We start from the raw sequence: 23,726 nt of genomic DNA, 5'->3' as shown, positions 1-23,726 counted from the left end.
AAGTGGGTCTTAGAGACGGTAGTAATTTTACACGGAGAAGTAAAATTGAGCATTGAAACTTTAGTAGGGCAGCTGAAATTTAGGGCCGGTGACATCATCATTCAAACCGAGTGGCAAGTTCGCTGGGCTGCCCTTTTAGGGTATGGCCATCGTAGGCATAGTGAACTTCCTCTTTTCCCATAGCCGATTATGAAGTATTGTATCGTCCAACTGCATCATCCACCCATCATCCATCTGACTCATCCATCCGTTATAGAACAGAAATCTGCGCCTTCTCCGGCTTCAAGATCTATCCTGCCAAGGGTAAGATCTATGTTCGCACTGACAACAGGTAAGAAACTTCGACATTGGACATTTTGAACTTTCAATGGAAACTTATATACTTTTTTTTAATTTTGCAGAGTACGTAGACATTCTTTTGGTTTTGACACGACATTGAGAGAAAAGCATCAGCATTGCCATCGAATTACATACTAACTACTCCATTCTCATTCAGTCCTTCCGTTTCGTCAACGGCAAGTGCGAGTCTTACTTCAAGCAACGTTTGAACCCTCGCAAGATTGACTGGACCGTTGTCTACCGTCGTATGCACAAGAAGGGCATCACGGAAGAGATCGCCAAGAAGCGTACCCGTCGCACTGTCAAGCACGACCGTGCCGTCGTTGGTGCTTCCTGGGATGCTATCCGTGCCAAGCGCGCTCAGAAGCCTGAGGTCCGTGCCGCTGCACGCCAGGCTGCTGTTGCCAAGAGCAAGGAGGCAAAGAAGGCCAAGGCTGCCACCAAGGCATCCGTAAGTAGCATCATCCAGCCTATCTGACTACAGTCACCTTGACTGACTTTTTCCCTTTACCACAGAACCCCCAACAGCCCAAGGTCAGCAAGCAACAAGCTAAGGGTTTCGCCCCTAAGGCTGCCGCCACCTCCCGCTAAATTACGTTCAACCATGCCGGTCCAATGCTGGTCGATTTCAATCTAATTCTTCGGTGGAATAAAATCAATTGAAGATTACTGTCTCTACTAGATTTATGGATGCATGTGTGTGGTAGAAATTTTTGGGAACACCGACTTGAATGACATGTATCGACTACTATGGGAACCGGAAAATGTGAAAGAATGAGCTGGAGGAGAGTGATTAGTGTGTTCCCAACCCTGAGCTCTTGAGTAACGTTTGGTAGGCACACCATGTTCTTTGTTATATGCTGTTGCATTAGTTTGTACAATGCCCCCTGCCTCAGGCACATTTCCATTCATATCTTTTGTGCGATTGTATGGGACGTCAAAATTAAAATTTAAAAGAAATGAAAAGGTATGTACAAGGTATCAAATTTACAAAGAGTTTCTGTGTACAGGCTAATCTGAATTAGTGGTACTGCGGCTATGGATTGAAGGAGAAGTAGTTCTAAACGGCCCACTGTATGATTTGCCAAACAATAACTTGCCCTTTCGATAAATCTCTGTTGCCGCGATCATGGTTTGCGTCTCGCTAGGTTGGGTCTGAGGACTTGGTAGTACAGGGGACGGTGGGTTATCGTCTGCTTTTTTACTAGAGGGAAGATGGTTTAGCATGAGAGGTCAAAGATATACAATGGGTTGTATGGATGCAAACATACCTGCGAGACCATGTAGAGAACAACGTTTGTTTCTTTCGGCGCGTCGATCCTTCTTGATCAGCAGTATCCGAAGTTGCGTTGATTAAATCCATGTCGTTAACACTCATATCATCCTGGTTATCATAACCGTCAGAAGACACGGAAGCAATGCTAATAGAGCTGCTTGTGCTTGGTTTTTGCTGTTCAGTGGCATTGGCAGCAGCAATGGCCCTTTGATAGATTGGTTCGTTGATAAGCGAAGTTGAGGATGCTGTAGTGCGTGGAGCTCGAGGGTGCCGACGTATTTTGAGCTTATCTCTAATCAATTGACCGCTGTGCTTGAGGGCAGCCCGAAGGAAATCTGTAGGGGTATGATGCATGAGTATTCTCGCAAGGCGAATTCAGATGGGTCAACTAGCAAGACATGTTCTTACCCTTTTTGACGGCATTCATCAACTCATACCAACTCCACGTTCGATTGCGATACTCAAGAGTTGGCTGAGAAAACACAAACTCATACAAGTCTTCAATATTCTTCTCCTTGGGTCCCTATGGTACACAAAAGATAGTGAATAAGAATCAACACAGCGCATATATCCATGCCTGCCAATGTTAGATATTTTTACCTGATAACTGAGACAATGCTTAGCTCCCGGCACCTTGATGTAGATAAAGGTTCTATTGTTAGACGCTCTCTCTTTCATAACGGACAGATCGTCGGCGTTAGGAACGCTATTGGACGAGACATTTTTCGAATGCTTTTTGCCATGAGAACGTTTGCTTGTTTGGGTAGTAGAAGAAAAGTTGCTTCGTAGATAATCTTCAGAGCGCTTCGGCCGTAGTGTTTCCGATCTAAACGTATCAAGGTGGGTGTCAGACGATACAACATCGCTACTCGTTGATAAGGATGTAGTGTCTTTGCCAGCACTACGAAGATCGCCAAAAGAAGACGTCGCCATTAAACTGTTAGCTTCAGACGTACGACTCGAAACCACACTACTGGTCACATTTGGAGCAGAAGAACTGGAGGATATCGGAATGGCAGCTGTTGCTCCTTTCCGCTTTTCAACAGGGAACACATAAGTAGCCAACAGTTTTCCAAACTCATGCGTCATCTGGAATTTGAGTGGGAAGAGGTTGATCTCCAAGTGCTGAACGACAGGAATGCCTCCAACGGGAGGAAGATCCATGAGGTAACCTCGCAGCATCTTTTGTTTTGAGAAATCCACTTGCTTTCGATTTTCAAGGTAAGGCGAAATGATCTCGGCAAAAGTGGGGTTAGGCAGACGATTGATGCATTGAATCATATCCAACTCCAAGGTATTAGAGCTAGAGTGGTCTTCCTTGTTGAGCCAGACGTAGTGAGCATTGCTTAAGGTCCATTCGCAAAGTGTACGCTCTGATTCAATGATCATCTCCCAAATGATCGTTTGTGAGGAGAAGCTGACTTTCAGCTTGGTTTGAGCGGCTTCCATGCTATCCTGTTTGCCGCTTGGATTTTTTTTGATAGCCTCCATCACCAGATACAACTCTTCCTTGAAGTGCTGCAATCTTCCCTGAATCATTCTGTAATCCTGTAGTTGCTGTTCTCGCAAATCCGGAAGGTTGAGGCGATACTGCTCTTGCGTTGTAGCAAGTTGGCGAACGTTGTTTTGTAGATAGACAATGGTTTCCGTTGTATTGGAGAGATTGGCCATATCTGCTGTCAGGATGATTTCTTTCAGGCGTTCAAGTCGTTCTTTACGAGCTGGCTCACTGTACAAAACAAGATCCATGACCACATCTACAATGGCATTGTATTGTTTTGAATTTGCTGTCAATTTCAGACTAGGAAAGCTGACTGTCATGGAGTCGCATCGTTCTTGCAGTGGATGGAAGCGATTAAAATCATCTTGGCTGGTCTTCAAGCGCAACGGGTTGAACGTGTCATACTGCATGGTCGCAGCAGCTCTTTCGGCTACTCTTTGGAACTTGTCAGACCGTTTGGTGTAATTAATGAGCATCTCCAGTGGTATCCAGGTTAACCAGTGCTCGTTTCCACGAGCGCCATAATGGTTGTCAAACAGAAGATCCACTGTATCAAAATGTTCCTTTTTGGCCACGAAAAATTGTATGTTATCCACACTGAAGATCGTTCGACTTTTGACAATGGCCGTGTCTTGGTCATCTCCACTGCAATCATAAAGATGGAAACCTTTGATTTGAGTGCGCTCAGTCGACACCAGCACAACAGAATCAGGGTTTCGATCCGATTGTAAGCTGATCTGCGGGTTGAGTAACTCAACAATATAGCTGCTCCTCATCTCGTAACCACTTGGCACACCTCTGAACTGATAATCAGGATCATTGATGTTGGCTTCCGAATCATCATCGTCCTGCCTGCTACCAGGGGTGGCTGTATCATCGGATACAGTCGGCGGGACGGACGAGTTGGGTTTCTGGTCAGCCAACAATTTTTCGATAATATCATTCGCCATTTCCATGTCCAAGACTTGATCCAATTGTGAGCCCATAGGCGATTTTGCTTGTAACTTGATCTTCGATTCGATATCGTTGGTCAAGTCGCGCAAAAACTTGACAGCTCGCATCGACATATAATAGGAATGCGCTCGATTCTGGCCATGAACATCCAATAGCCGATAGACTAAATTTCGCACAGAGTTATTCCAAATGATTTGCGGATTATGAACGATACACCGTTGCTTAAAGTAACCCATGAGCGTTTCCCATTTATCTGTAGGATCATTTTCAAGTAGAGAATGCTTGGTTGCCGCAGCATTGGATTGCGTTCGTGGTAGGTCAGGCATATTTTGAGTGAGTACAGATTTAAGGTAACGTTGTAAGAGACTCTTTTTCTCAAAGAGAACTGTTGTCTTCTCCACGATGTTTTGCGACTAATCATTTGTTCAATATTAGCATCGCATAGGATGACCCAACAGCACATTATACAATCTACTGACCTCATTCAACAGCTCAGTTTCGAAAGGCAGCTTTTGAAGTCTTCTCTCAACGTCGTCCAACCTCTCTTGATGAGAGTGTATTTGTTCATCAATGGCCTGCATGCGCTGTCTCAGCAAGTTGACTTGAATAGCACGTGTGTCTTTGAAAAAATGGGTCAGCCAAAGTGTACAATTTAATAACGCATAAAACAGTTCCGGGTCAACTCACCCCTAGCAGAGCCAAGTATGCAATCATGTGTTCCATGTAAATAGTGGAAGCGTTCAGCGTCATCTCGATTGGTTTGCTTAAAGTAGCCAATGTTTGGAGAAAACATCATGGGGAAGACACTGATAGCTGGCCGGAAGTCAGGCGTACGAAGATCAAGTTCCACATAATCATCAAGATCCACCCAGTCTTGTGGCATACTGTCCGAGAAATTAAAAGAGTCCTCAAAATCAGAGTTACTACTTTCAAACGTTTGGCTGGATTCCGAGTTGACAGTTGATGTCTCATCAACAACAAAAGAGGGTAACCCTGAACTCCTGCCGAAGTCAAGGTCATCGTTCGGGTCAATATCAGGGTACGTGGCTTGCACTACTCTGAGATCTAGGTCAGATAGTTGAAGTTGGGCTTCGTGTAGTAGCCAGTGGGGTTTGATACGCTCTCGTCCAAATTCTCGGCTTTCCACCTTGGTAGTGATTCGTCTCTGGTGCAAATCGAATTTGAAACTGCTTACAGACGCCTTCATACCAACGGTCTGACCAGTACCATTAATGCTGTACAAGGATTGTTCGTCTTTCTCAAACCAGCCTATGAAAAGGTTGTCGGTGACAATCTTGTATTTGACGGTGCTCAAATGCTTTCCAAATTTCTTAGTCGCCCGAGTGTCTGCCCTGGGAAAGAGAGACCCAGTGCGAATAGGTAGACCCATACCGCCTCCAAATAACCGGAACCATTGCAAAAAGTGGTCCACAAACCCTGGGCTGAGATGCAACGCATTGACAGCATCAGTGGATCGATTGATATTGGTATTCTGGACAAGGCTGACTGAAAAGTGTATAAAGTGTGAACGGAATCCGGTAAACGCATCATAGTTCTGTAAAACGCAAAATAATAGCGAAGATAAATTGGAAACATAAGTAACACCATTGTCAAAGTTCATCAACATGTGAGGATACTGACCTCAGCGCCCTCTGGCTGTTTGGCAACATTGGCAGGAGTACAGAATTTGATTCGATAATGCGGTATGAAATCCAACGATCGACATTCGCCTTTTCCTTCGCACTTTGGACAGTTTGATTCACAACGTCGTTCATATTTACAACCAAGACCCCATCTAACACCACCTGATAACTTGAGACCTATCTTCTGCAGATGCTTTCGTTCAAAGTAATTTTTAGCCGGAACCGGGGTGCTGTTCGTGCGTCGCATATTCTCAGTAGGCCAAGGAGATCGAATGTCAGGAGACGAGGTACTTAAGACGGTGGGTGAGTCAGGAGTTTTGAATTTGCGTGCTTCGCTTTGTGCCGGTGGTGGGGAAGCCATCGCTACACTGGCTGTTTCCGACCGATGACGACTTTTGATGGTATCCGCGGATATTGGCAAGATATGCTTCACAACATATGTACCATTGACAAGATCAGGAACAGCCAGCATGTAGTCTTGACTCAATACCTGCATAAATTCGCCTTGAGGATTATCGTAACCCAAGAGCCATTGCACTTCCTTGCTCCATACTTTGACAAATCCAGCACCTTTTCCAATAAGATTGTATGGGTCTCGTGTTCCTTTCAAGCACACAGCTAGGTCTCCATTGAAGCGAATGCGGGTCTTTGTATGGATGATGTGACGGATTTTATCCCAGAACCCCAATTTTGCAGACGGATCAACCGGAGGACGAGTAAAATACTCGAATACACGAGAGACATCTTGAATAGATGGTTGTACAGACTGAGACCAAGCCATGCGAGTAGGATTACTAACCAAGCAACGAATTTCAACGATGGAGTAGAACTTGGGTGGAGATGAGGTACGAGGAATCTTCATATTATAGTTTGTACCATTCTGAAGATCAACCAATACGACATCAACGAGTCTTGTTGCCAGTTTTGATCCGAGTTCATCTCCAAAAACATAGTCACCAGACAAAGACCAAGCTTGTGGCCAGGTATTAACATCTTTCTTCGTACTCGGTGGTACGTACAGGAGGGGAAGCGGGTAATCTCTGAGTTGGATCCATGTTTCATCAGCAAACCAGTTCAAATGGAAAGGTGCGAGCATGGAGAACTGCGTGTCGAGAGGAACACCATTACCGATATTCTGAATGAACAAACGAGTTTGATCCAGAGGAAACGTTGGTATAGATACAGTAAGGTCTAAGTTACGCATAGCGCCAAACAGAAGAGATGTATGTCGAGGTGCTGGAACCATGGAGATATCGAACAGATCAGCAAGGTACTTTGAAGTAAATTCTAGCGTTCTCTGGCCGAAATCATAAACAATTTTGTGACGATGCTGACGCCGACTGTCACAAAGTGCTTCCAGACCCTGCTGTTCTTCCTTTTGCGCCGCGTGAATGCTCCTGACCCAGACCTTGGCATTGTGTTCCTGCAACCGACTCCAGGCAACATTGACAGATATGTTGGAGGATGAAGATCCCCGTCGAAATGAGGCTTCGTCATGGTCTGGCCTTGGTGTGCTTCTAAAAGTCAGTGGGGTCTCTGATCCTTTCAAAAAGCCATCTCGAACCTGTTCACCGTCCAACGCTCTACGGCCGTTTTCATCGTCTTGCTTCTGCTGTTGCCGTTGAGATTCCATGGACTGGGCTTTTGCCATAAATGCATCTTCGTTTGCCAATCTCGTCTTTTGCTGAATGGTTCCAGTCTTATAGATAAGACGAAGATCAGCTTCAAATGGATTGTCTTCAAGGGTGAAGGTAAATATTTCAAATCGAAGCTGGATGGTGGGCATTTCAACAGGGTTGTTCTTGGGCATTGGGCCATTCCAGTCAAAATATTTATCAGAAAACAAACGCCCATTAAGCAACCTCAACGACTTGGAAGCGCTGATGGCATTGTCGATAATGTTGGCAACAACGTATCCAAATGGAATGATGATATGTACTCCGGATGATGAAATAATAACCGTACGATTCTGTGAACGATTCATGGCTTTGCTTCGAGTTTCACGAATGATCTTGAGATCATCGATGCCAATAAGTTCATCCCAAGAGGAAGTGTTACTAGGTGCAATACCAAATAACTTAATCGAGCGCACTTGCAGTTCTTGACGGGATGAAGACATGGGTAAATTGAAATGCAATTCTTTGGTTCGTAGAAACAAGTCCAAGTTGCCGGGAAATAAGCAGCGTACGTCGACATGATGTAAAGCAACCGAGCATTTCTCAACGTCCACCTTGAACCTCTTTGGAGACGATGCTATTTCTTCCTTTGCCTTGGGGGCGATATTTTTCAGTGCCAGAATAGCAAGCAGCGTAGCATAGTGGTTTTGCAGAGTATAATAAACAAGTACGCGACCAAACGAGACAGAAGATTTGGAGATCAAGGTCAATCCAGTTTCATCCGACTTCATGCGAAGGATAGACCGAGAATCAACTTGTAATAAATGAACAAAGCATTCTCGTTCACCACCAAGACCGGACAGATAAAACATTTGACCGTTGCTGAGACCCACACATGGCGATAGTCCACTTCCAGTCAAGAAAACGTCGACCGCGCCTAACAGAGTCTGATTACTCGGTAGCTCCAAGATGCTTTCAGCCAGGGACCGATCGACATTCGCTTTACTCGTCTTGTAATTAATAGAGAGCGACTCAATATAAAGTGCAAGGCCAAGGCAGGTATCTTTTTCCGGTGCATTGTCGACATAGCCTTCAGGCACCTTGCGCTTTCCTCGAATGCCTTCATCCAAGCCAACCACGCCAGCACATAAATTATGTATGGCTAAAGTCATATTGACGTTTCGTAAATAAGGTTGATATGCGCTATCGGTCTTCTCAGATGTAGCCGGTTTAGGTTGTCGGAAACCACCCTTGGTTATCCCCATCGTGCTGGTCATGGCTTGCTGCAAAATAACCAGTTGCTTCCTGTTGGCATATTCTGACCACAGGTTGATGCTAGGTTTATCAATGGATAAACATAATTCTATGATGGGTTGGTCGATGATCAGTTGCATATGCGGTGATTGACGTTTTCTCTGTGTGATTATAGACGCTGTCAAGGATGCTCGCGCGCTGATATTGATTTCGTCAATGTACAGTAGGGTATTATCCAGCGTGGGAGGTTGTTCTGACTTTGTTGTGGTTTCGAAAGGAAATGCCGAACTACATTCTAACAGTCGAACACTGGCAAAAACATCAAACATCCAATGTCTAGCTGACGTATGGGATGATGGAGATTTAGAGTATGATCTCCAGCTTTTTCGCAACAGCTTCTGCCATCGACTTGCCGGTGTTGTTTTTTCGAAGGTGGGTGAGAGCGGAGGACTGGTTGAATGCAAGAAATTGTCGGGCGTATGAGTAGGTGACCCAAGAGGAGATAATAATGGAGGTGATGCTGGGCCTTCCGATGATTGTATATAGTTGCCTCTAAACGTGACGAGAACGTCGCGCAGATCAAACCCTGTATAGTGTGGCATGGCAGGTTCGTCGAAACTCTCCAACTTTGAGAAATGGTAGACGTAGAAGGTTGGGTTACCGATGGAGACCGACAACATGAATCTCGGCACCCTTTGGATATGCCAAGTTGTAGGGGGGGTAGTAGATGCCTTGCGAGGTTGCTTCGGCTGTGTCAACATACCGACGATGTTTTGATAAGAGGACAATTTGACCATATCCAAGGTTAAACTCGGCGAGATTACATTCACTGAACCTGTCACGAACTGCATATTTGGATCCTCCATTGCTGGGTCAAGGTCGCCGGCAAAAGTGTCAACAATCTGAGCCGTCAGGGCCTGCTTTTTGCTAATGAGAACAGGCTCGGTCGCTTTGAGCGAAGTATCTATTCCCGAAAGCGCAAGGATAACAGAGGATTGTATTTCAGGAGCAGGCGTCATGGAAAGGATAGCGACCTGCATAGATTTTGTTGAGAAGTTCGCGGAATGAGGGAACTCTCGAATATCAAGATCTTGATGACATAGATCTCTAACGCATGAAAGGGACATTGCCTGGAGAGAGAGGTTGAGCTTCTCATGAATTTCTTCATCTGAATCTGACGTTATGCGCTTTATAACTTCGATGTTGGCCATGGACATGGTCAATTCCTTGAACAATAACAACGAACTTCGCTTCTGATCCGGCTGAATGGCGGGTTCGGCAGAGGCTGTTCGATTATGCGTATAAATTGCTCCAGACCGATGCAAACCACCCAATGCGCTATTCCGTTTACTCTGTTGACCCGACGTTGGTTCATTCAACACAGCTGGACTCTCTGTTACTGAGGATTGATATAAAGATAATAACTGATCAGCATCGATGTCCATGGACCCAACTCTGACGTCTACAGAGACACTTTTGAGTGTTGTACAGGCAGCTGACAGATGGCAGGATAAGGCAAAATAAGAGCGGGCTGGTAAGGAAACGGCCGTTACAATATTTGTCTCCACATTATCTGAATGAGGTATGACCTCCATTGGCCCAAGAGTTGCGTTGATCTGAAAAAACTTATCCTTCCACAAATGATTTGCCTTCTTAAATGAATGTTGTTGATGCTTGGCGTTGAGCAAGAATTCTTGCATCAAGATAGATGCATCATTAAGCTGGTCCCGCATATCCATAGGAGTAGGTGTCGCTTTTCGTTCGACATCTGCAAACAGCATGGACGAAAGGGTAGCGTTTTCCAATCGATAAGACGCTACATTTTTGACAACCACTTTCACAACCCCGAATCGCACATCCGCATATTGAGTTAACCCGGATATGATCATCTGCGCTGGGACGGCGGAAGTGATCCGGATAACCCATTTGACAATGGATAACGAGTACCACCAAGGTATTCGAGTGAGCGATTCGCCGACCGAAGCCAGACTCCCTCCCCGACGCTTCTGCTGCTCTCGGAGTTCCTTTTGAATTTGAGCCTGCTTACGCAGCAGGGCCAAGTCGTGCACTACGATGGTGACATCCTGTATATGTAATGTGAAAAAAGCAAGTTGTTGCTCGGTATCATCACGAGATTGAAAGAATCGATGTCGTAGTCGTAGCTTGATTTTACCAATGTTGAAAGTTACCGTCCTTGCACTGGCATTTTGTGGTAGTTTTGCTCGAAGGTGGTACTTGATTCCGCTTATTGAAAGAAAGCCAAGATGGCCGTATTCAAAATTATATTTTAATGAGAGAAAGAAATCAACCAGGTATCGCGCTATGATCAGCGCGATACAGGCAATGGCAAGTTGAGACAGCCAGTTTGCCATTGAGCTGCTTCGAACCAAGATACGTTTTGCCAGCCAAATCGGCACTGGAAAAATTTCATTACCATGATACCAGGCGCGGAGCTTAATGAGTGTGTTGGGCGACCAAAAGCAGAAGTTAAGCATGATTGTCTTTGCTTCTGTGAGCGAAGGTGTCCACGATAGCATCCCTTTTAAACAACAAAAACCTGTGGCTGCAACACTGGTTTCATCACTGCAACAAGTCCTTTTTCCCATTGTTAACTAGCCTGCCATGAGCCATTTACACATAGTGCTCAATGAGAGTATTTATCAGCCCTTTTGTAAAATGTGTTCGCTGTAAGTTCATTGACTGACCACAGTAGCATTGTCTTTCTCTTCAACGCTTTGCGAACCCTGCATCGTTTTAAATTACGCGCACTGCGAGCGAGCCCTTGAGCGTGACTGCCAAAGTGTTCAAGCAGAGAAAGAAAAATGTTTGAATTTTTGGCTGAACCCTCAGTTTGAATAACGCAGCAGAGGAGCGAATGCTCAAGACAGTCCGTCGAATTTGTTCATTGTCACCCATATCTCGCCTACACGTCAATCGCTATCTAATGTCAGAAACAAAATACAAAGATTGGAGTCATGAACAATTGGTTCAACGCATTCTCTCCCTAGAATCTAGCAGCAGTCCGGTCAAGTCGTCCACCGCAGATCAAGCCAATGCACCGTCGTCAAAGAAGTCACAAAGAAAATCACGGCCGTTTGATATGTCCAAATACTCACAGCGATCCGTCGCTTTCAAAGTAGCCTATTTCGGCTGGCCATACTCGGGATTTGCTGCTCAAGGAAACGAAAAAGACGTACCTACTGTGGAAGGCGCTGTGTTTAAGGCCCTCATGACAGCTAAACTGATAGAGAGTCCAGAAAAATGCAATTATTCCCGATGTGGTCGTACGGACAAAGGAGTCAGTGGACTTGGTCAAGTCATTGGATTGAATGTTCGAAGTAATCAACCAAAGGAAGGGGATAGCACGGATTATCAGGAGATCCCTTACATCGACACGTTGAACCGCATCCTTCCCAAGGATATAAGGGTAGTGGCCTGGAGTGCAGCACCTCAAGACTTCAATGCTCGATTTGATTGTGTCTCGCGCACTTACAAGTACTTTTTCGTCAAAGGAGATTTAGACCTCGATGGTATGCGAAAAGCCGCTTCCTACTTAATTGGAGCCCATGATTTCCGCAACTTCTGCAAACTTGACCCCTCCAAAAACATTCAAAACTATGAACGAACCGTCCTCTCTGTCGACATTCGCCCAGTGCAAGATATCACGCAATCGCCCAGTATGCAAATGTACGAACTGGAATTGAAAGGAACGGCGTTTTTGTGGCACCAAGTTCGATGTATGATGTCGGTTTTGTTCCTTGCTGGACAAGGATTAGAGGATCCAGAGGTCGTTCGAGATCTATTGGATGTGCAAAAGATACCCTCCCGACCTGAATACATTATGGCCAGCGACTTACCGCTTGTCTTGTACGACTGTGAATTTAAGGGTCTGGATTGGCAGTATGCAAGTGACGGTCATACCACGGCTGGTGTGGCGAGCCCATTCAAATTATGGAAGCACTTGCATGAACAGTGGTATGAGTATATGACCAAAGCCATGATGTATCAAACACTCTTGCGAGATGTGGATACCATACCTTTCCAAACCTCAACCGTCGGTACGCTCCGGAGTCAAGGAATCTCCAGATTGCCTGCAGCTGATATTGTTCTTGGAGGTGGACGGGAGCACAAGATGGCCAACTATGTCAAGGTGCTGGACATGCAGCGCTGCGATTCCGACGAAGTGAAGAAGGAAAAGTACCGCAACAAAAAGCAAAAGACGAAATAGACCTTCTTTTTTTTTTAGAAAAGCGTAGTGTAATTTTTGGTCAATAGAGTTGTCGATATACATGACAAACAGGCGTGGATGAATTACGGTGTAATCTACGATTTTGTTTAATTGATGATCAAATTATAAAAAAGTGGACGGAGGTCTCCAAAGGGACAGATTGCGATAATATACAATTGAGTGAGAAGAAACAAAGGGTTGGGTATGATGAAGTTTAAATAAACAAGCAAATGGTGGCAAGCACAGTGAAAGCATAGAATGAAGATGGAATGGATAATGACGGCAAAGCGCCACTGAGCACCAACAATGAGGTATTCAGACCCATTCTATTGCAAGTTGGGTTATTGATATCGAATACTACGTTGGTGCCATTTTGAGACGCCGTTCCTGTTTGCCAGTATCCATATTGCGACGTGGCAATGTCTCCCGATGGGCAATTGAACTGCATGAACGGAGGACAACTCTGAACCACTCGATAGCACAAATCAACGCAAGGGAGTAATTCAGTCCATTGGTTCGGTGAGTAGGTGGAATCTATCCACGGGTTGCGAGACTGGTTGAAAGGCACTTCATGAAGAGCCTGAGATGGGCCGTCGTTCATGTCATTTTCTTGGTTGAAAGGGCTAGGCGTGGTACAGCGAGGAATCAAAACCGAGCACATCCAATTTTTATAATCATTGTAGCAGTCAGTACAATTGCGAACAAGAGAATATTGCGTCGTGTCGCAGTTGAACTGTGATAGTGCAGTGGCGAAGGGTTGAAACACCTGAACCGCATTTTGATCATAACTCTGGGTTAAGTTCCAAATATCCGCTCCGGGGTCGTTAGGATTAGTAGCTACGCTGTAGGCTACTTGATCGCAGAAAGAGAGACCATAGATCAATCTACAGTTGAGCTCTAAAGTGAAGTAAAGATAGGATGGTTTGATTAAACAACCGAACTATACTGCTCTCTCGCCTTTGAATTGGCTTGCCCATACATACCTGATTTAGTACTGAATGAAATAGGCGGACCGTATGCAGCGGGAAGATTATTTGAACGAGGTTGCATTAAGTAAGCCGTGTATCGGGTAGCTGGCGATAGTCCAGACACATAAGCTTGCTGTCGGGTAGCGTTGAAAGGACCTCGTGCGGTCATGGTATAGTTGACAGGATGAGATTGCACAAATTTCTGCGCGGCACAAATGGAATAAGCCAGCTCTTGTGGTGGGTTGGTGGTGATTAAGACAGTGAAATTAGGTGCCTGGCTCCCTTGATAAGAGCTGGTGAGGAAAAGCGCATTATTATTATCCGAATCGTCCAATGTCATATAAGCTATCGAATCGTCCGAGCTCGGAATCAAGAGTTCGTGCATAGGGGCTGGACACAGACAGATTAGCTTCGGTGAAAAAAAAAATGAGGATGAACACTGTGTGATAAGACATACCAATGGTTGAAGTGCCAATTTGGTAGGTCCAATTGCCAGTCCATCCATTGGCAAGAGCGGGAGCGGAAACACCAACCCACAGTTGAGTGGTTGGAGATAAAGTTGAATTCCAGGATGTAAATCCAGAATAAGTGGTATTGAGGGGAGACGTTTCTGGTACATTGGGTCCTGGCAGAGAGTTGGTAGAAGTAGTGGACACAAACACCTGCAAAGGAGGGACAAATCCTTCATAGCTGGAAGGTGGCTGTGGCTGCGAGCAAACAGTGACGGTAAGATAGATGGCGGCAATGCTGCCAGCACGAGGCAACAAACGTCGAGCATGCAAAGCTACTGAGGCTGTAGGTAAAACTGAAGCTGAGGACGCTATTGAGGTTGATGCATGTGGAGTGGCAGCTGTAGTTATGAATGGTATAGCAACAGTAGGTTGTTGAACCTGAGAGTTTGAATCAAAAAAGTAGTGCTGAATGCCGCCGGATGGAAGGACATTGTTCACGATTTGAGAGTTATTTAAGGCTACTGTGACAGAATTCTGCGCGGATGTGATGCATGGGAAAAAAAGTAGAAAGGGCAACCCAAGCAATAACATGGGCTGCATGATCGTCAGTGGTCGGTTGCGTGAGGAAGGCAGTGAAAAAAATCCCAAAAGGCAGGCAAACTCAAGCCAGTCTATGGACAATTTGATTGGCTGCGGATAATTCGGGTCCGACGCACGCAGTTGGTGAAATCAAATGTCAGCCAATCTGTGTTGTTTTCACCTAGCTTCTCTTCTTTACCACTCACCCCCACTCTTGTCATCTCAACTTACTTGCAATGGCTACTACTACTTTCTCTCTCGCTCAACTTGCTGAACACAGCCAGAAGAAGGACATTTATGTCGCTATTCACAACAAGGTCTACAATGTGACCAGCTTCATTGAAGAAGTAAGTCGTGGCATTCTCGTTCTGTTGCTTGTCATCTTGCCTATACACAATTTTTAAACCGAATACTCGTTTTTAATAGCACCCTGGAGGTAGGCTTGATTGATCTTGTGTGCAGTTAAACCGTATCGCGCTTCTTTGCAGTTATTGACCGAGAGCATCCCACTCCTTTTTTGTTTTTACCCCACCCCTTTTAATGCTATAGGTGAAGAGGTTCTTCTCGATGAAGCCGGTAAGTTATAGTCTCGACCTTTCTTTGTTTCCTTTGGCTTTATATGCCTTTCTACGCCATTTCTTTCTTCTATTGTGTGCGGAAAACGAAACAATAAGGATTAACTAAACCCAAATTCTCCTTTCTAGGCAAGGACGCTACCGAGGCTTTCGAGGACATTGGCCACTCTGATGAAGCCCGTGAAATTCTTGAGAAGTACTATGTTGCTGAATTGGACGAAGCCGTAAGTTGAATGAAATGTACCTGTCTCGATATTTAGTTCCTGCGACTTATCTACCCCACCTTTTTTTCCAAAAAAACAAAAAAACAAAAAAAGTCCAAGAAGGACGTTAAGAAGACTCCCATCGCTCGTGCTCCTGCTGCTTCCGAATCTTCTTCCACCGGCTCGTAAGTTCGATGCAAATACGTTTGACTTTCCGTTAGCAGAATTGTAAACATTAATGTTTTCTTCTTTCCTTGCTTACAGTGCTTTGCGTGTCGTCATTCCAATCTTGGCTGTTCTTGGTTATCTTGCCTACAAGTACACCAGTGCTCAACGTGCTTAGAGCCAAAAATCCTTACTACTTATATAGATAGAAAACCATGATATCAGCGTGTTTGTATCCAATTAACAAGAAATTTTGTACCTGCTCGTTTCTTCAATTTATGCGTATGTTTATTTGGCGTGTGTCTTTGTGGGGTCAGACAACGGTCGGGCGGTCCGTGACTCCGCACGTACGTAGAAAATTTATCCGTCTTGACATGGTCCAATCTTGTTAAGGCCTATGACATGTTCTATTGACTCCAAAGAAAGACCAAGCCATTATGAAGGTGATGAGGCTGTGATGATAATGAGGCTAGGTTGGGTTTTCTGCAGTAAATTTTTTTATTTTGGAAATTTTATCCAGATATTGGACGCCGAGCAATTGTACAGAGTAAGGAAAGCTAACAATGTGACCTTTGCAATAGCCTTGCCAATGCGGTATTGCCGGATGGCATTTCTGTTCTTTCTGTGGCAATATCAATATTGTATAATCAGTTTGGTGCCATAAAAGGTGATTGAAAAGCAAGGTGAGCAGAAACTGCGTCAATGGGAAGAAATGCGAATTTATTCAAAAATATGGGGTATCAAGGGAAAAGTAGATGGTTTTCGCTTGTATACACTGTTGGTATTAAAGATATAGAAATGTGCATCAATTTCATCAGCAATTACAAAAGTAAAATTGTCAGACAATGATTTGTGCTATGGACGGAAGGAATAAAAGTTTCAGTAAATTAAATAAATACATGTGTACTGTAGGTTTTTCGTCTTGAACAATAGAAAGGATATAATGCTTATTACATTTTTTTTTTTATTCGAAATGTATATTTGTAAATAAGCAATCGTCAATCACAGTAGAGCGAACACTCAAGATAACTTGACGGTAAATCATTTTTTCCGTGTAAAAGCATTTAAAAAGAGACGATACCCGCCTGCACCGCAGGATTGCACAAGATAAAAATAAAGGAACCAAAAGAACAAATGCCAGCAGCCCTTGTTTCAAATAAATAATGGGATTTAATATATAAACTTGGAGAAGTAAAATATCTTTCTTCATGAGAAGGATCAAAGCTTCTAGCAGTGGCTTTACCATATCGTTGACCATAAGCTCGCGAGTTCTTACAGATTCTTTGTTGAAGCCATCCTGTTGATGGTAACCAACATATTGAATGCCCATTTTCGGAACGTAAAACGTGACTCTTTAAGCCCATCCTTAATAAAGTGGAATTTCTGTCGGCCACTTCCAATTTTTCCATTCAAAGGAACTCTCACTTGGCAGTTGTCCCATCTAGATCTTCTTAGCCCCTTTTCACCATTAGTTTCTCTTGTCTGTACCAAGCAAGATGACGGCGGCAGCATTACCACCATCAGAACTATCGGATCGACTGTACATCCTAGGCCATCAAGTGTTCTTCCTTCTAAGCGGCCTGTGTCAGACACTTGGTGCTCAATGGTTGTTTTATTCAGGTGCTGCAAGTGAGTACAGCCTTTTGTAAAATTGCCAGCGTATGCTATAGATCAAAAATAACATTGCCCAACTAAAGCTGGAAGCAGCTACTTTACTCAGGTTGCTCAGTATTTTGGTATGATCTGGGTAGGTCTATTGCTACCTATCATGAATTCAAGGAAACAAGTCTATACCAAGCTACCTACCAAGTCAGAGGATGATTCCATCGAGGTATGTTCTTAAGAGATGGATGGTCCTTTTTGCATGGTTATGCAGTCGACTGATTTGGAGAACCTTAGGGTCATGGTATGACGATTATAGCGACAGCCGATATCACTGAAAATGGGATGGAGGATGATCCAGAGCACAAATCCAAATCATCACAAGAAGGTCCTATTCATCATAAATCTATCTTCAAGCTTGCCATCGTAGAGGTGGTTGCCAACTTTACCGTCAGTGTTGGATTTTATCTTGTTGGAAGTGGGGTAAGATTCTTTTGTTCTTGCATGAAGGGTGTCAGCACTAAGCTAAGCCAAGATCCAAAACATAAACTCATGTCTCTTTTAAGATGTATCAAGTTATTTATAGCAGCGTTGTGATTTGGTGTGCCATCCTCAGTTACTTTACTATGGGAAGAACATTGACGCCAACACAATGGGTGGCTATCATGGGCACAAGTGTTGGATTGGCCATTAGTGCTATGGGTAACACTTCTCAGGGGGATGGTAAGTTCATTGAGTGGTGGTCAGCTATGGAAACAGTTATCTAAATTTATGCCGGAAACTTTTTCCTCTGATAGCTACATCTGCTCCGCTCTTAATTTTTGGCATGATCGTTACTCTGAGTGGCACATTCTTCTATTGTAAGTTTAATTAGAGTAGAAAAAGCTGTGATCTCTTCACTAACAGAGTATCATGGCATCGTTTTAGCGTGCGTCTACGTTTTTTCCGATCACATTCTTTCTCAGCAAGTTCCTGGACCCTCTCCCATTCGAGTGTGTTCCTATGTTGGAGCGTACTGTACCGTGCTTTCCGTCATCTGGATCATGGTTTACACCGTACCTCGATTCGATGAACTCATCCATGTTCATCCCGACGTTTCCATGCAATCTGTCGCTGGCATGTACGCGCTTCTTATTCTCGCTAGCGCCACGCATGCCTGGAATTATTATGAGTTAATCGGGCGAACAGGCAACGTAAGTCAATGTGGGGGGGGGATACGACCGGTAGTATTGGAAGCTCAATGTTTAATCTGTTTTGCCCATTTTTAGGTTGCCACCGGCATTCTACAGGGTCTAAGAGCCATTCTAGTGTTCGGATTGAGCCACTTTTGGTACTGCAGCAGCGATTCCGCTCAATGTTTTACAGTTTGGAAAGGATGGGGAAGCGTGATGGTGGTTGGCTGTGTGCTGATGTTTACACTAGGTGGTAGAGGCCAAAAGGGAGGTTCTCACTAGAAGGAAGTGTTCCGATAAGACCCATTTGTCAACTGTACATAATAAAAAAGTATTCATTCTTAGGGCATTCGCTGAACTGACTTGCCTAACCAACCCGATGGGAATACAACCCTCATCAGATAGGCTGACGGGTGAAGCTTGAAGAACCGAGCGTAGAGATAGGGAATCAAGTTCCATTAAATGAAATGCCCAAAATGGCAAGTTTTCAGATAAGCAAGCCAAAATGCAATAAATTTCTATCGCTCATTAGGGAACCCTTTATCTTTTAAGCTATGCTATGGTAAGCCATTCAGCTGACAATCTGCCAAGTAATTCTTTGACTGGTTTTTCATATATAAATTGAATGTAAATGTGGGGTACAATGGAGACAACAGCAAGTGGAAGAATTCATAGAGCTGATGAACTATGGGTACTCTCTATTATTCGTAGATACTGTTTGCTAAGGGCAAATGACGCCAGCTTGTAAAACACAAGCTGAACGCCGGTCAAATTCGACGGAAGTGTGGCGAAGGGTCCCTTAAGGAGAAACAGTATCTGTGTGTAAAAAAAAGACCCGACGGGATGTCATTGGGAGAAATTACCAGGCTGGGAACGTGGGCTCTGATAGAGTTGTGGGATACAGAGAACACCGCTTGCCACGACCCCATGCGGCCTCGTGACCATGGCCACGACGTTGGAATGGACGGCGTCCAAATCTCTAGGTAGATTGATGTGGCAAGCTGAGACCTAACGTTATAATGGCTTCTGTATGATTTTGATCAAAGACACATCATCATCATTATGATGGTTATCGATTAGCCAATCGCTGTTTTTATTTCTTTCCGGAGTGAATCAAGTCCCGAATTGTCACCGCACTTTTTTGGGCTCCCGGTACCTGAGCGTCAGGGTGACAGAAAGATGGTCTCTCTTGGCGAACAAGGCGAGAAGGCAGGCCGCGGGGAGAGTGGGATCAAAGGGCTGATAGGGGCAGATGGAAAGGCCATGGTACGATAGGCAACGCTATCAGACAAAAAAACCTTACCCCACATCCACCGCACCGTGATACAAACCCTGTTTTAACATACCGGCGCCATCGAACCAAAGGCATAGCGGCTATCTGGCGGCCCACGCACGCCATTTTCTTCCTTTTTTTTATTTTATTTTACTTTATTCCCTGCTTTTTTTTAAAAGTGGTTGGGTTTCCCACCCCAGAAGCTGTCTCCAGCGTGACATTTTAGAATTATTCCGTCATGAATTAGGCAAGAAGCACACGCCCATTTCCTCTTGTGCAAGTGGAGAAAACTCGAAACTGCCTTTACGGGGAAATAAGGAGAAGCCTCGTCCCGCATTTTCCATTCGATGTTTTTCTGGAGAGAAAGACCAAAAAAAATTTTTTTTTTATCGGCCAGTAGCATATCAGAGCAGTGGTGTATGATGATAAAATCGGGGGGATTTGGCAAAGAAATTAGTTTCCGATTGACAGCGCGGAATCTCCATTTTAAAGCAACAGCGTACGATTGGGCGGCGATCGCAAAAGTCAGTGTATAAAATAATAATAGTGACCCATATCTGAACGGTATCTCCGGGTCCACGTGTGGAGAGGTGAAGAAAATGAGCTTACCAAGCCTCTCCCCCCACGCACAGGGACAACCCTCGGAGGTTCACGTGCTGGCTGTCAGGCTCAGCTATCTTTCCATTGTCCTTGTCAAAATTTTTCCCTATCGATCAAAGAAATTTCTTTACTCAGACTGTAATTTTTTTTTTTTTTATATAAGTTGGCTTCTCTCCAAACCCTTTGTTTCAATTCATTACATATTATCTCTTTTATTTCCCTCATGGCCTACCAAGCAGCTTCTGGCTTATTGAGCCTCGCTCAAAATACACCCATCCCTAAACGCTCTATTCCTGCCGTCGATAAGGCTAACATGCCTAGACCTTACAAATGCACAATGTGCCCAAAGAGCTTTTATCGTCTTGAACATCAAACTCGTCATATTCGCACCCACACCGGCGAGAAACCCCATCCATGCACTTTCCCTGGATGTGAGAAGCGTTTTTCTCGATCCGATGAGTTGACCCGCCACGCTCGTATCCATACCGCCAATGGATCCAAGAAGAGAAAGCAAACCGCCATGCGATCTGTTAGTAACAAGCGACCTACTCCTAACAACTCGCTGCCTCCTAGCCCAGCTTTGTCCAGCTGTTCATTTGAACACAACTCGGATTCTGACAGTGACTATTTGCGCACTCCAGATACTTCACCGGTGCTTTCTCACCGTACTATGTTGACACCTCCTCGCAAGTTGAGCATTCTTGAATGCAGGTCGTCTGAACCCATGTATGCTCGCCCTCATTCCCATGGTGAGCCTCGTCTGACCGATATCCTTGAAAACCCTGCCACGTCTCGTGTGCTCCCCCCTCTCTCTATATCAACCTCTGCTTTTGCTGTCCCTGCTTCCATTGAAAAGCCTACACATGCATTGCCCTCCATTCATTCCCTACTTTCTTTCAACTAGACTTTTATCACCACCACTCCATCATTTTGTAGTACCTTGCATTCAAAGCATTATGTATATTGAACACTTTTTCCCTTAAAAATTTAATATGTCCTCCCTCCCCTCTATTGGTTTTTCCCCCTCCCCCATCTGTATACAACTCCTCCGTTATCATTTTGTAAATATAGAGATGATTAATTGAACCTTTAACATGTGTGATTGAAATTCATATGCTTATTTGTGAGGGGATTTTTTTTGAATGCCGGCCGGCCAACGCAAAACGTGGGGTGGGAATCAGCTCACCCACGCGGGCGATGATGAAACTTTGTTTCGGGTCAAGACGGGATAAATTTTTTTTTTTTGAAAGAAGTCGAGCTGAGCGAAAAAAATAGACCCTTATCCGATCAGCAATGATAAAGTCTTAGTCCACTGAAACAAAACATCGATGGAACCTAACCCCGCCATCAATGGCCTTTATTACCATTCTCTCGTTCGTTAATGAATTGAGCAGCAAATAACACGGCGGCCAACGTTTCTTCTCCGCTGGGCACAATCTGATTTTCCGGCAATAGGAAGCCATATTGACCCACATCACGCAATTCAGCAGCAAATGAGTATTTGACATTGGCCACAGCGTAAGTCCAATCCAATGATCCTCCAGAAGCCTAAGTGGGGGTTCAGTCAATCGCGTGCATGGTTCTGGACCTTTTTTTTTTTTTTTTCTTACCTGGTAGATAATTTTACAAACGGGTCCCGCAGCAAACGAAGTACCATGTACCGCCTTAAGAGCGCGCGTTGCTCCTAACGACAATTCAGTTAGATCTTCTTCGTCCTTGGGTCTTTCGTTACAGTCTGATCCAAAAGGCGACATCCCTGTCGCAAAATACCCACAATTGGGGGAGGGGTGCTTAATTTAGCATGTGACAACGCCATAATACAAATTATGAAATTTTGGGCTTACATAGTTGTGAATAGGAATGAAAGTCAATATACATCATAGCGTGCTGTCTTGACGCAACAAAATCTGCCATGAGTTTGGTTTCAACTGCAGCAAATGCGGCAGGTCCCATGTACGCTTCTGAACAGGGGTTGGGCGATGATCCGCCTCGATTCCATTCATATCCCTAGCCCCCATGGGTTATTTAAAACATGCAGGTAGGGCCATTTTTTTCACTCAGGAGGCGGCTTACCCAATTACGATTCAGATCGATGCCTGTGCAGAAGGGAAACGACGTCGGTTGTCGATTTTTACGCCACTGCAGTGGAGTGGAGAAGGTCGGTTACACGTGATACTTAGCGATTAGAACGTTTCCCACTGCCCAATTTCATGAATAATTACCATTCTGTCCCTTGTGTGCGAGTAAATATAACCGTCCACATTCATGACGGGAATCAAAGTCCAGCTGAAGGTATCCACTAACTTGGTAATATGCTTATCTTGGCCATATTTAGAACACAGTGTATCAATGAAATACGTGATGGTCGCCTATCATGAGAGTGTGAGCGATCGGTTATCCTCTATTTTAATTTTTTTCAATATACCCTTTGCCAAACTCACCACCGATATCCACTCCCGCGCATGTTGTCCGCCATGCATGATAAGCTCCATCTCCTTTTTCTTCTTCCCATTGGTGCTGTTCGATGGTGTAATGAAATAATCCTTAATCTTCATCCATAGCTTGGTGGGTTCTCTTGCCTTTTTGCTCTTGATGGTGATCCCCCAGATATCGCGGCCTTCATAAGTTTTGCCAATGGAAAACAATTGCACAAGGTCAGGGTAGGTATCCGATATATTTTTCAAGAACGTGATGATTTCATCATATGTGTGATAATGAGCATGATAGTTGGCTGTGGTGTCATTGCCTACGCCAGCTGCGGAAATTTTCTGTTGTTGATCAATCAACGATTGGATATTGGAAATAAATACCCTGTGTTCAGCCGAAGCTGGCAAGTTTTGTAGGAAAATGTCTTGGTCATGTTGATTCAAACGAACGTGTAAACAGTTGTCGGCGCTTGGATGTTTCCACAAGTCCCATCCATTGGACTAAGAGAGATTGAATTCAGCAACGGGACATAGATAGGGGCTTTTATTTTATCTGGTGGTGCCTCGTCCGTCCATTCTCACCTCAATCCAATCAAGCGTATTTTGCATATCCACAGTGTTGTTGATGCACGCTTCCATGACCTTTTCATCATCATAACGAACTATGTCTGAACTGCTGGTAGGGAGCGGTGGAACTTGGCTTTGCATAACCGAATAGTCCGCAGACTGTTGCTGATGCAACGAAGCAGCATGAACAGTGGTCAATGAGAGCAATGCAGCCCATGGAATCAACTTCATGTTAAGTGAAATGAAAGAGTGATGTCGTTGGTTGGAAGACTTTATGCCCACGCACTGGCATAATAGTGGGGCAAATTGGAATAATCTGAAAAATTTCCCGTG

General features: G+C 44.5%; 9 protein-coding genes across 9 annotated transcripts; 5 read left to right on the top strand and 4 right to left on the bottom strand.

The window, feature by feature from the left end:
• Nucleotides 1–209: 209 nt before the first annotated feature.
• On the top strand, nt 210–1,188 carry K450DRAFT_248986 (uncharacterized protein). Its single transcript, XM_051590326.1, has 3 exons — nt 210–331; nt 402–790; nt 856–1,188. Exons 2-3 carry the CDS (start codon nt 587–589, stop codon nt 928–930), a joined length of 279 nt encoding a protein of 92 aa, XP_051443097.1. The 5' UTR covers nt 210–331; nt 402–586; the 3' UTR covers nt 931–1,188.
• Nucleotides 1,189–1,194: 6 nt separating this feature from the next.
• Nucleotides 1,195–11,284, bottom strand: K450DRAFT_248978 (uncharacterized protein). Its single transcript, XM_051590325.1, has 7 exons — nt 5,712–11,284; nt 4,758–5,625; nt 4,550–4,689; nt 2,216–4,483; nt 2,024–2,138; nt 1,611–1,950; nt 1,195–1,543 (listed from the first exon to the last, which is right to left on the bottom strand). The coding sequence occupies exons 1-7, from the start codon at nt 11,187–11,189 to the stop codon at nt 1,351–1,353; spliced, it is 9,402 nt and encodes a 3,133-aa protein (XP_051443096.1). The 5' UTR covers nt 11,190–11,284; the 3' UTR covers nt 1,195–1,350.
• K450DRAFT_248976 (uncharacterized protein) lies at nt 11,210–12,918 on the top strand. The gene is made up of 2 exons (XM_051590324.1): nt 11,210–11,236; nt 11,297–12,918. The coding sequence occupies exon 2, from the start codon at nt 11,459–11,461 to the stop codon at nt 12,809–12,811; it is 1,353 nt and encodes a 450-aa protein (XP_051443095.1). The 5' UTR covers nt 11,210–11,236; nt 11,297–11,458; the 3' UTR covers nt 12,812–12,918.
• On the bottom strand, nt 12,919–14,865 carry K450DRAFT_248974 (uncharacterized protein). Its single transcript, XM_051590323.1, has 3 exons — nt 14,237–14,865; nt 13,795–14,169; nt 12,919–13,708 (listed from the first exon to the last, which is right to left on the bottom strand). Exons 1-3 carry the CDS (start codon nt 14,829–14,831, stop codon nt 13,026–13,028), a joined length of 1,653 nt encoding a protein of 550 aa, XP_051443094.1. The 5' UTR covers nt 14,832–14,865; the 3' UTR covers nt 12,919–13,025.
• A 123-nt stretch (nt 14,866–14,988) lies between these two features.
• On the top strand, nt 14,989–16,065 carry K450DRAFT_248967 (uncharacterized protein). Its single transcript, XM_051590322.1, has 6 exons — nt 14,989–15,157; nt 15,237–15,246; nt 15,360–15,386; nt 15,515–15,609; nt 15,703–15,773; nt 15,853–16,065. Exons 1-6 carry the CDS (start codon nt 15,047–15,049, stop codon nt 15,929–15,931), a joined length of 393 nt encoding a protein of 130 aa, XP_051443093.1. The 5' UTR covers nt 14,989–15,046; the 3' UTR covers nt 15,932–16,065.
• Nucleotides 16,066–17,077: 1,012 nt separating this feature from the next.
• On the top strand, nt 17,078–19,092 carry K450DRAFT_248957 (uncharacterized protein). Its single transcript, XM_051590321.1, has 8 exons — nt 17,078–17,382; nt 17,451–17,584; nt 17,653–17,838; nt 17,922–18,078; nt 18,153–18,215; nt 18,283–18,548; nt 18,624–18,798; nt 18,873–19,092. Exons 1-8 carry the CDS (start codon nt 17,250–17,252, stop codon nt 18,887–18,889), a joined length of 1,131 nt encoding a protein of 376 aa, XP_051443092.1. The 5' UTR covers nt 17,078–17,249; the 3' UTR covers nt 18,890–19,092.
• A 515-nt stretch (nt 19,093–19,607) lies between these two features.
• On the bottom strand, nt 19,608–20,036 carry K450DRAFT_248953 (uncharacterized protein). The gene has a single exon (XM_051590320.1). It carries the CDS (start codon nt 19,924–19,926, stop codon nt 19,759–19,761), a length of 168 nt encoding a protein of 55 aa, XP_051443091.1. The 5' UTR covers nt 19,927–20,036; the 3' UTR covers nt 19,608–19,758.
• A 546-nt stretch (nt 20,037–20,582) lies between these two features.
• On the top strand, nt 20,583–21,408 carry K450DRAFT_248950 (uncharacterized protein). Its single transcript, XM_051590319.1, has one exon. It carries the CDS (start codon nt 20,624–20,626, stop codon nt 21,302–21,304), a length of 681 nt encoding a protein of 226 aa, XP_051443090.1. The 5' UTR covers nt 20,583–20,623; the 3' UTR covers nt 21,305–21,408.
• Nucleotides 21,409–21,711: 303 nt separating this feature from the next.
• Nucleotides 21,712–23,692, bottom strand: K450DRAFT_248945 (uncharacterized protein). The gene is made up of 8 exons (XM_051590318.1): nt 23,409–23,692; nt 22,842–23,327; nt 22,705–22,769; nt 22,623–22,632; nt 22,474–22,539; nt 22,245–22,407; nt 22,011–22,156; nt 21,712–21,948 (listed from the first exon to the last, which is right to left on the bottom strand). The coding sequence occupies exons 1-8, from the start codon at nt 23,622–23,624 to the stop codon at nt 21,748–21,750; spliced, it is 1,353 nt and encodes a 450-aa protein (XP_051443089.1). The 5' UTR covers nt 23,625–23,692; the 3' UTR covers nt 21,712–21,747.
• Nucleotides 23,693–23,726: the final 34 nt, after the last annotated feature.

Source organism: Umbelopsis ramanniana (genome assembly GCF_025399195.1).
Source record: "Umbelopsis ramanniana AG unplaced genomic scaffold K450scaffold_42, whole genome shotgun sequence".
NCBI lineage: Eukaryota > Fungi > Mucoromycota > Umbelopsidomycetes > Umbelopsidales > Umbelopsidaceae > Umbelopsis > Umbelopsis ramanniana.
Note: the sequence above shows the minus strand (reverse complement) of the source record. Positions and strands in the feature narration are given on the sequence as shown.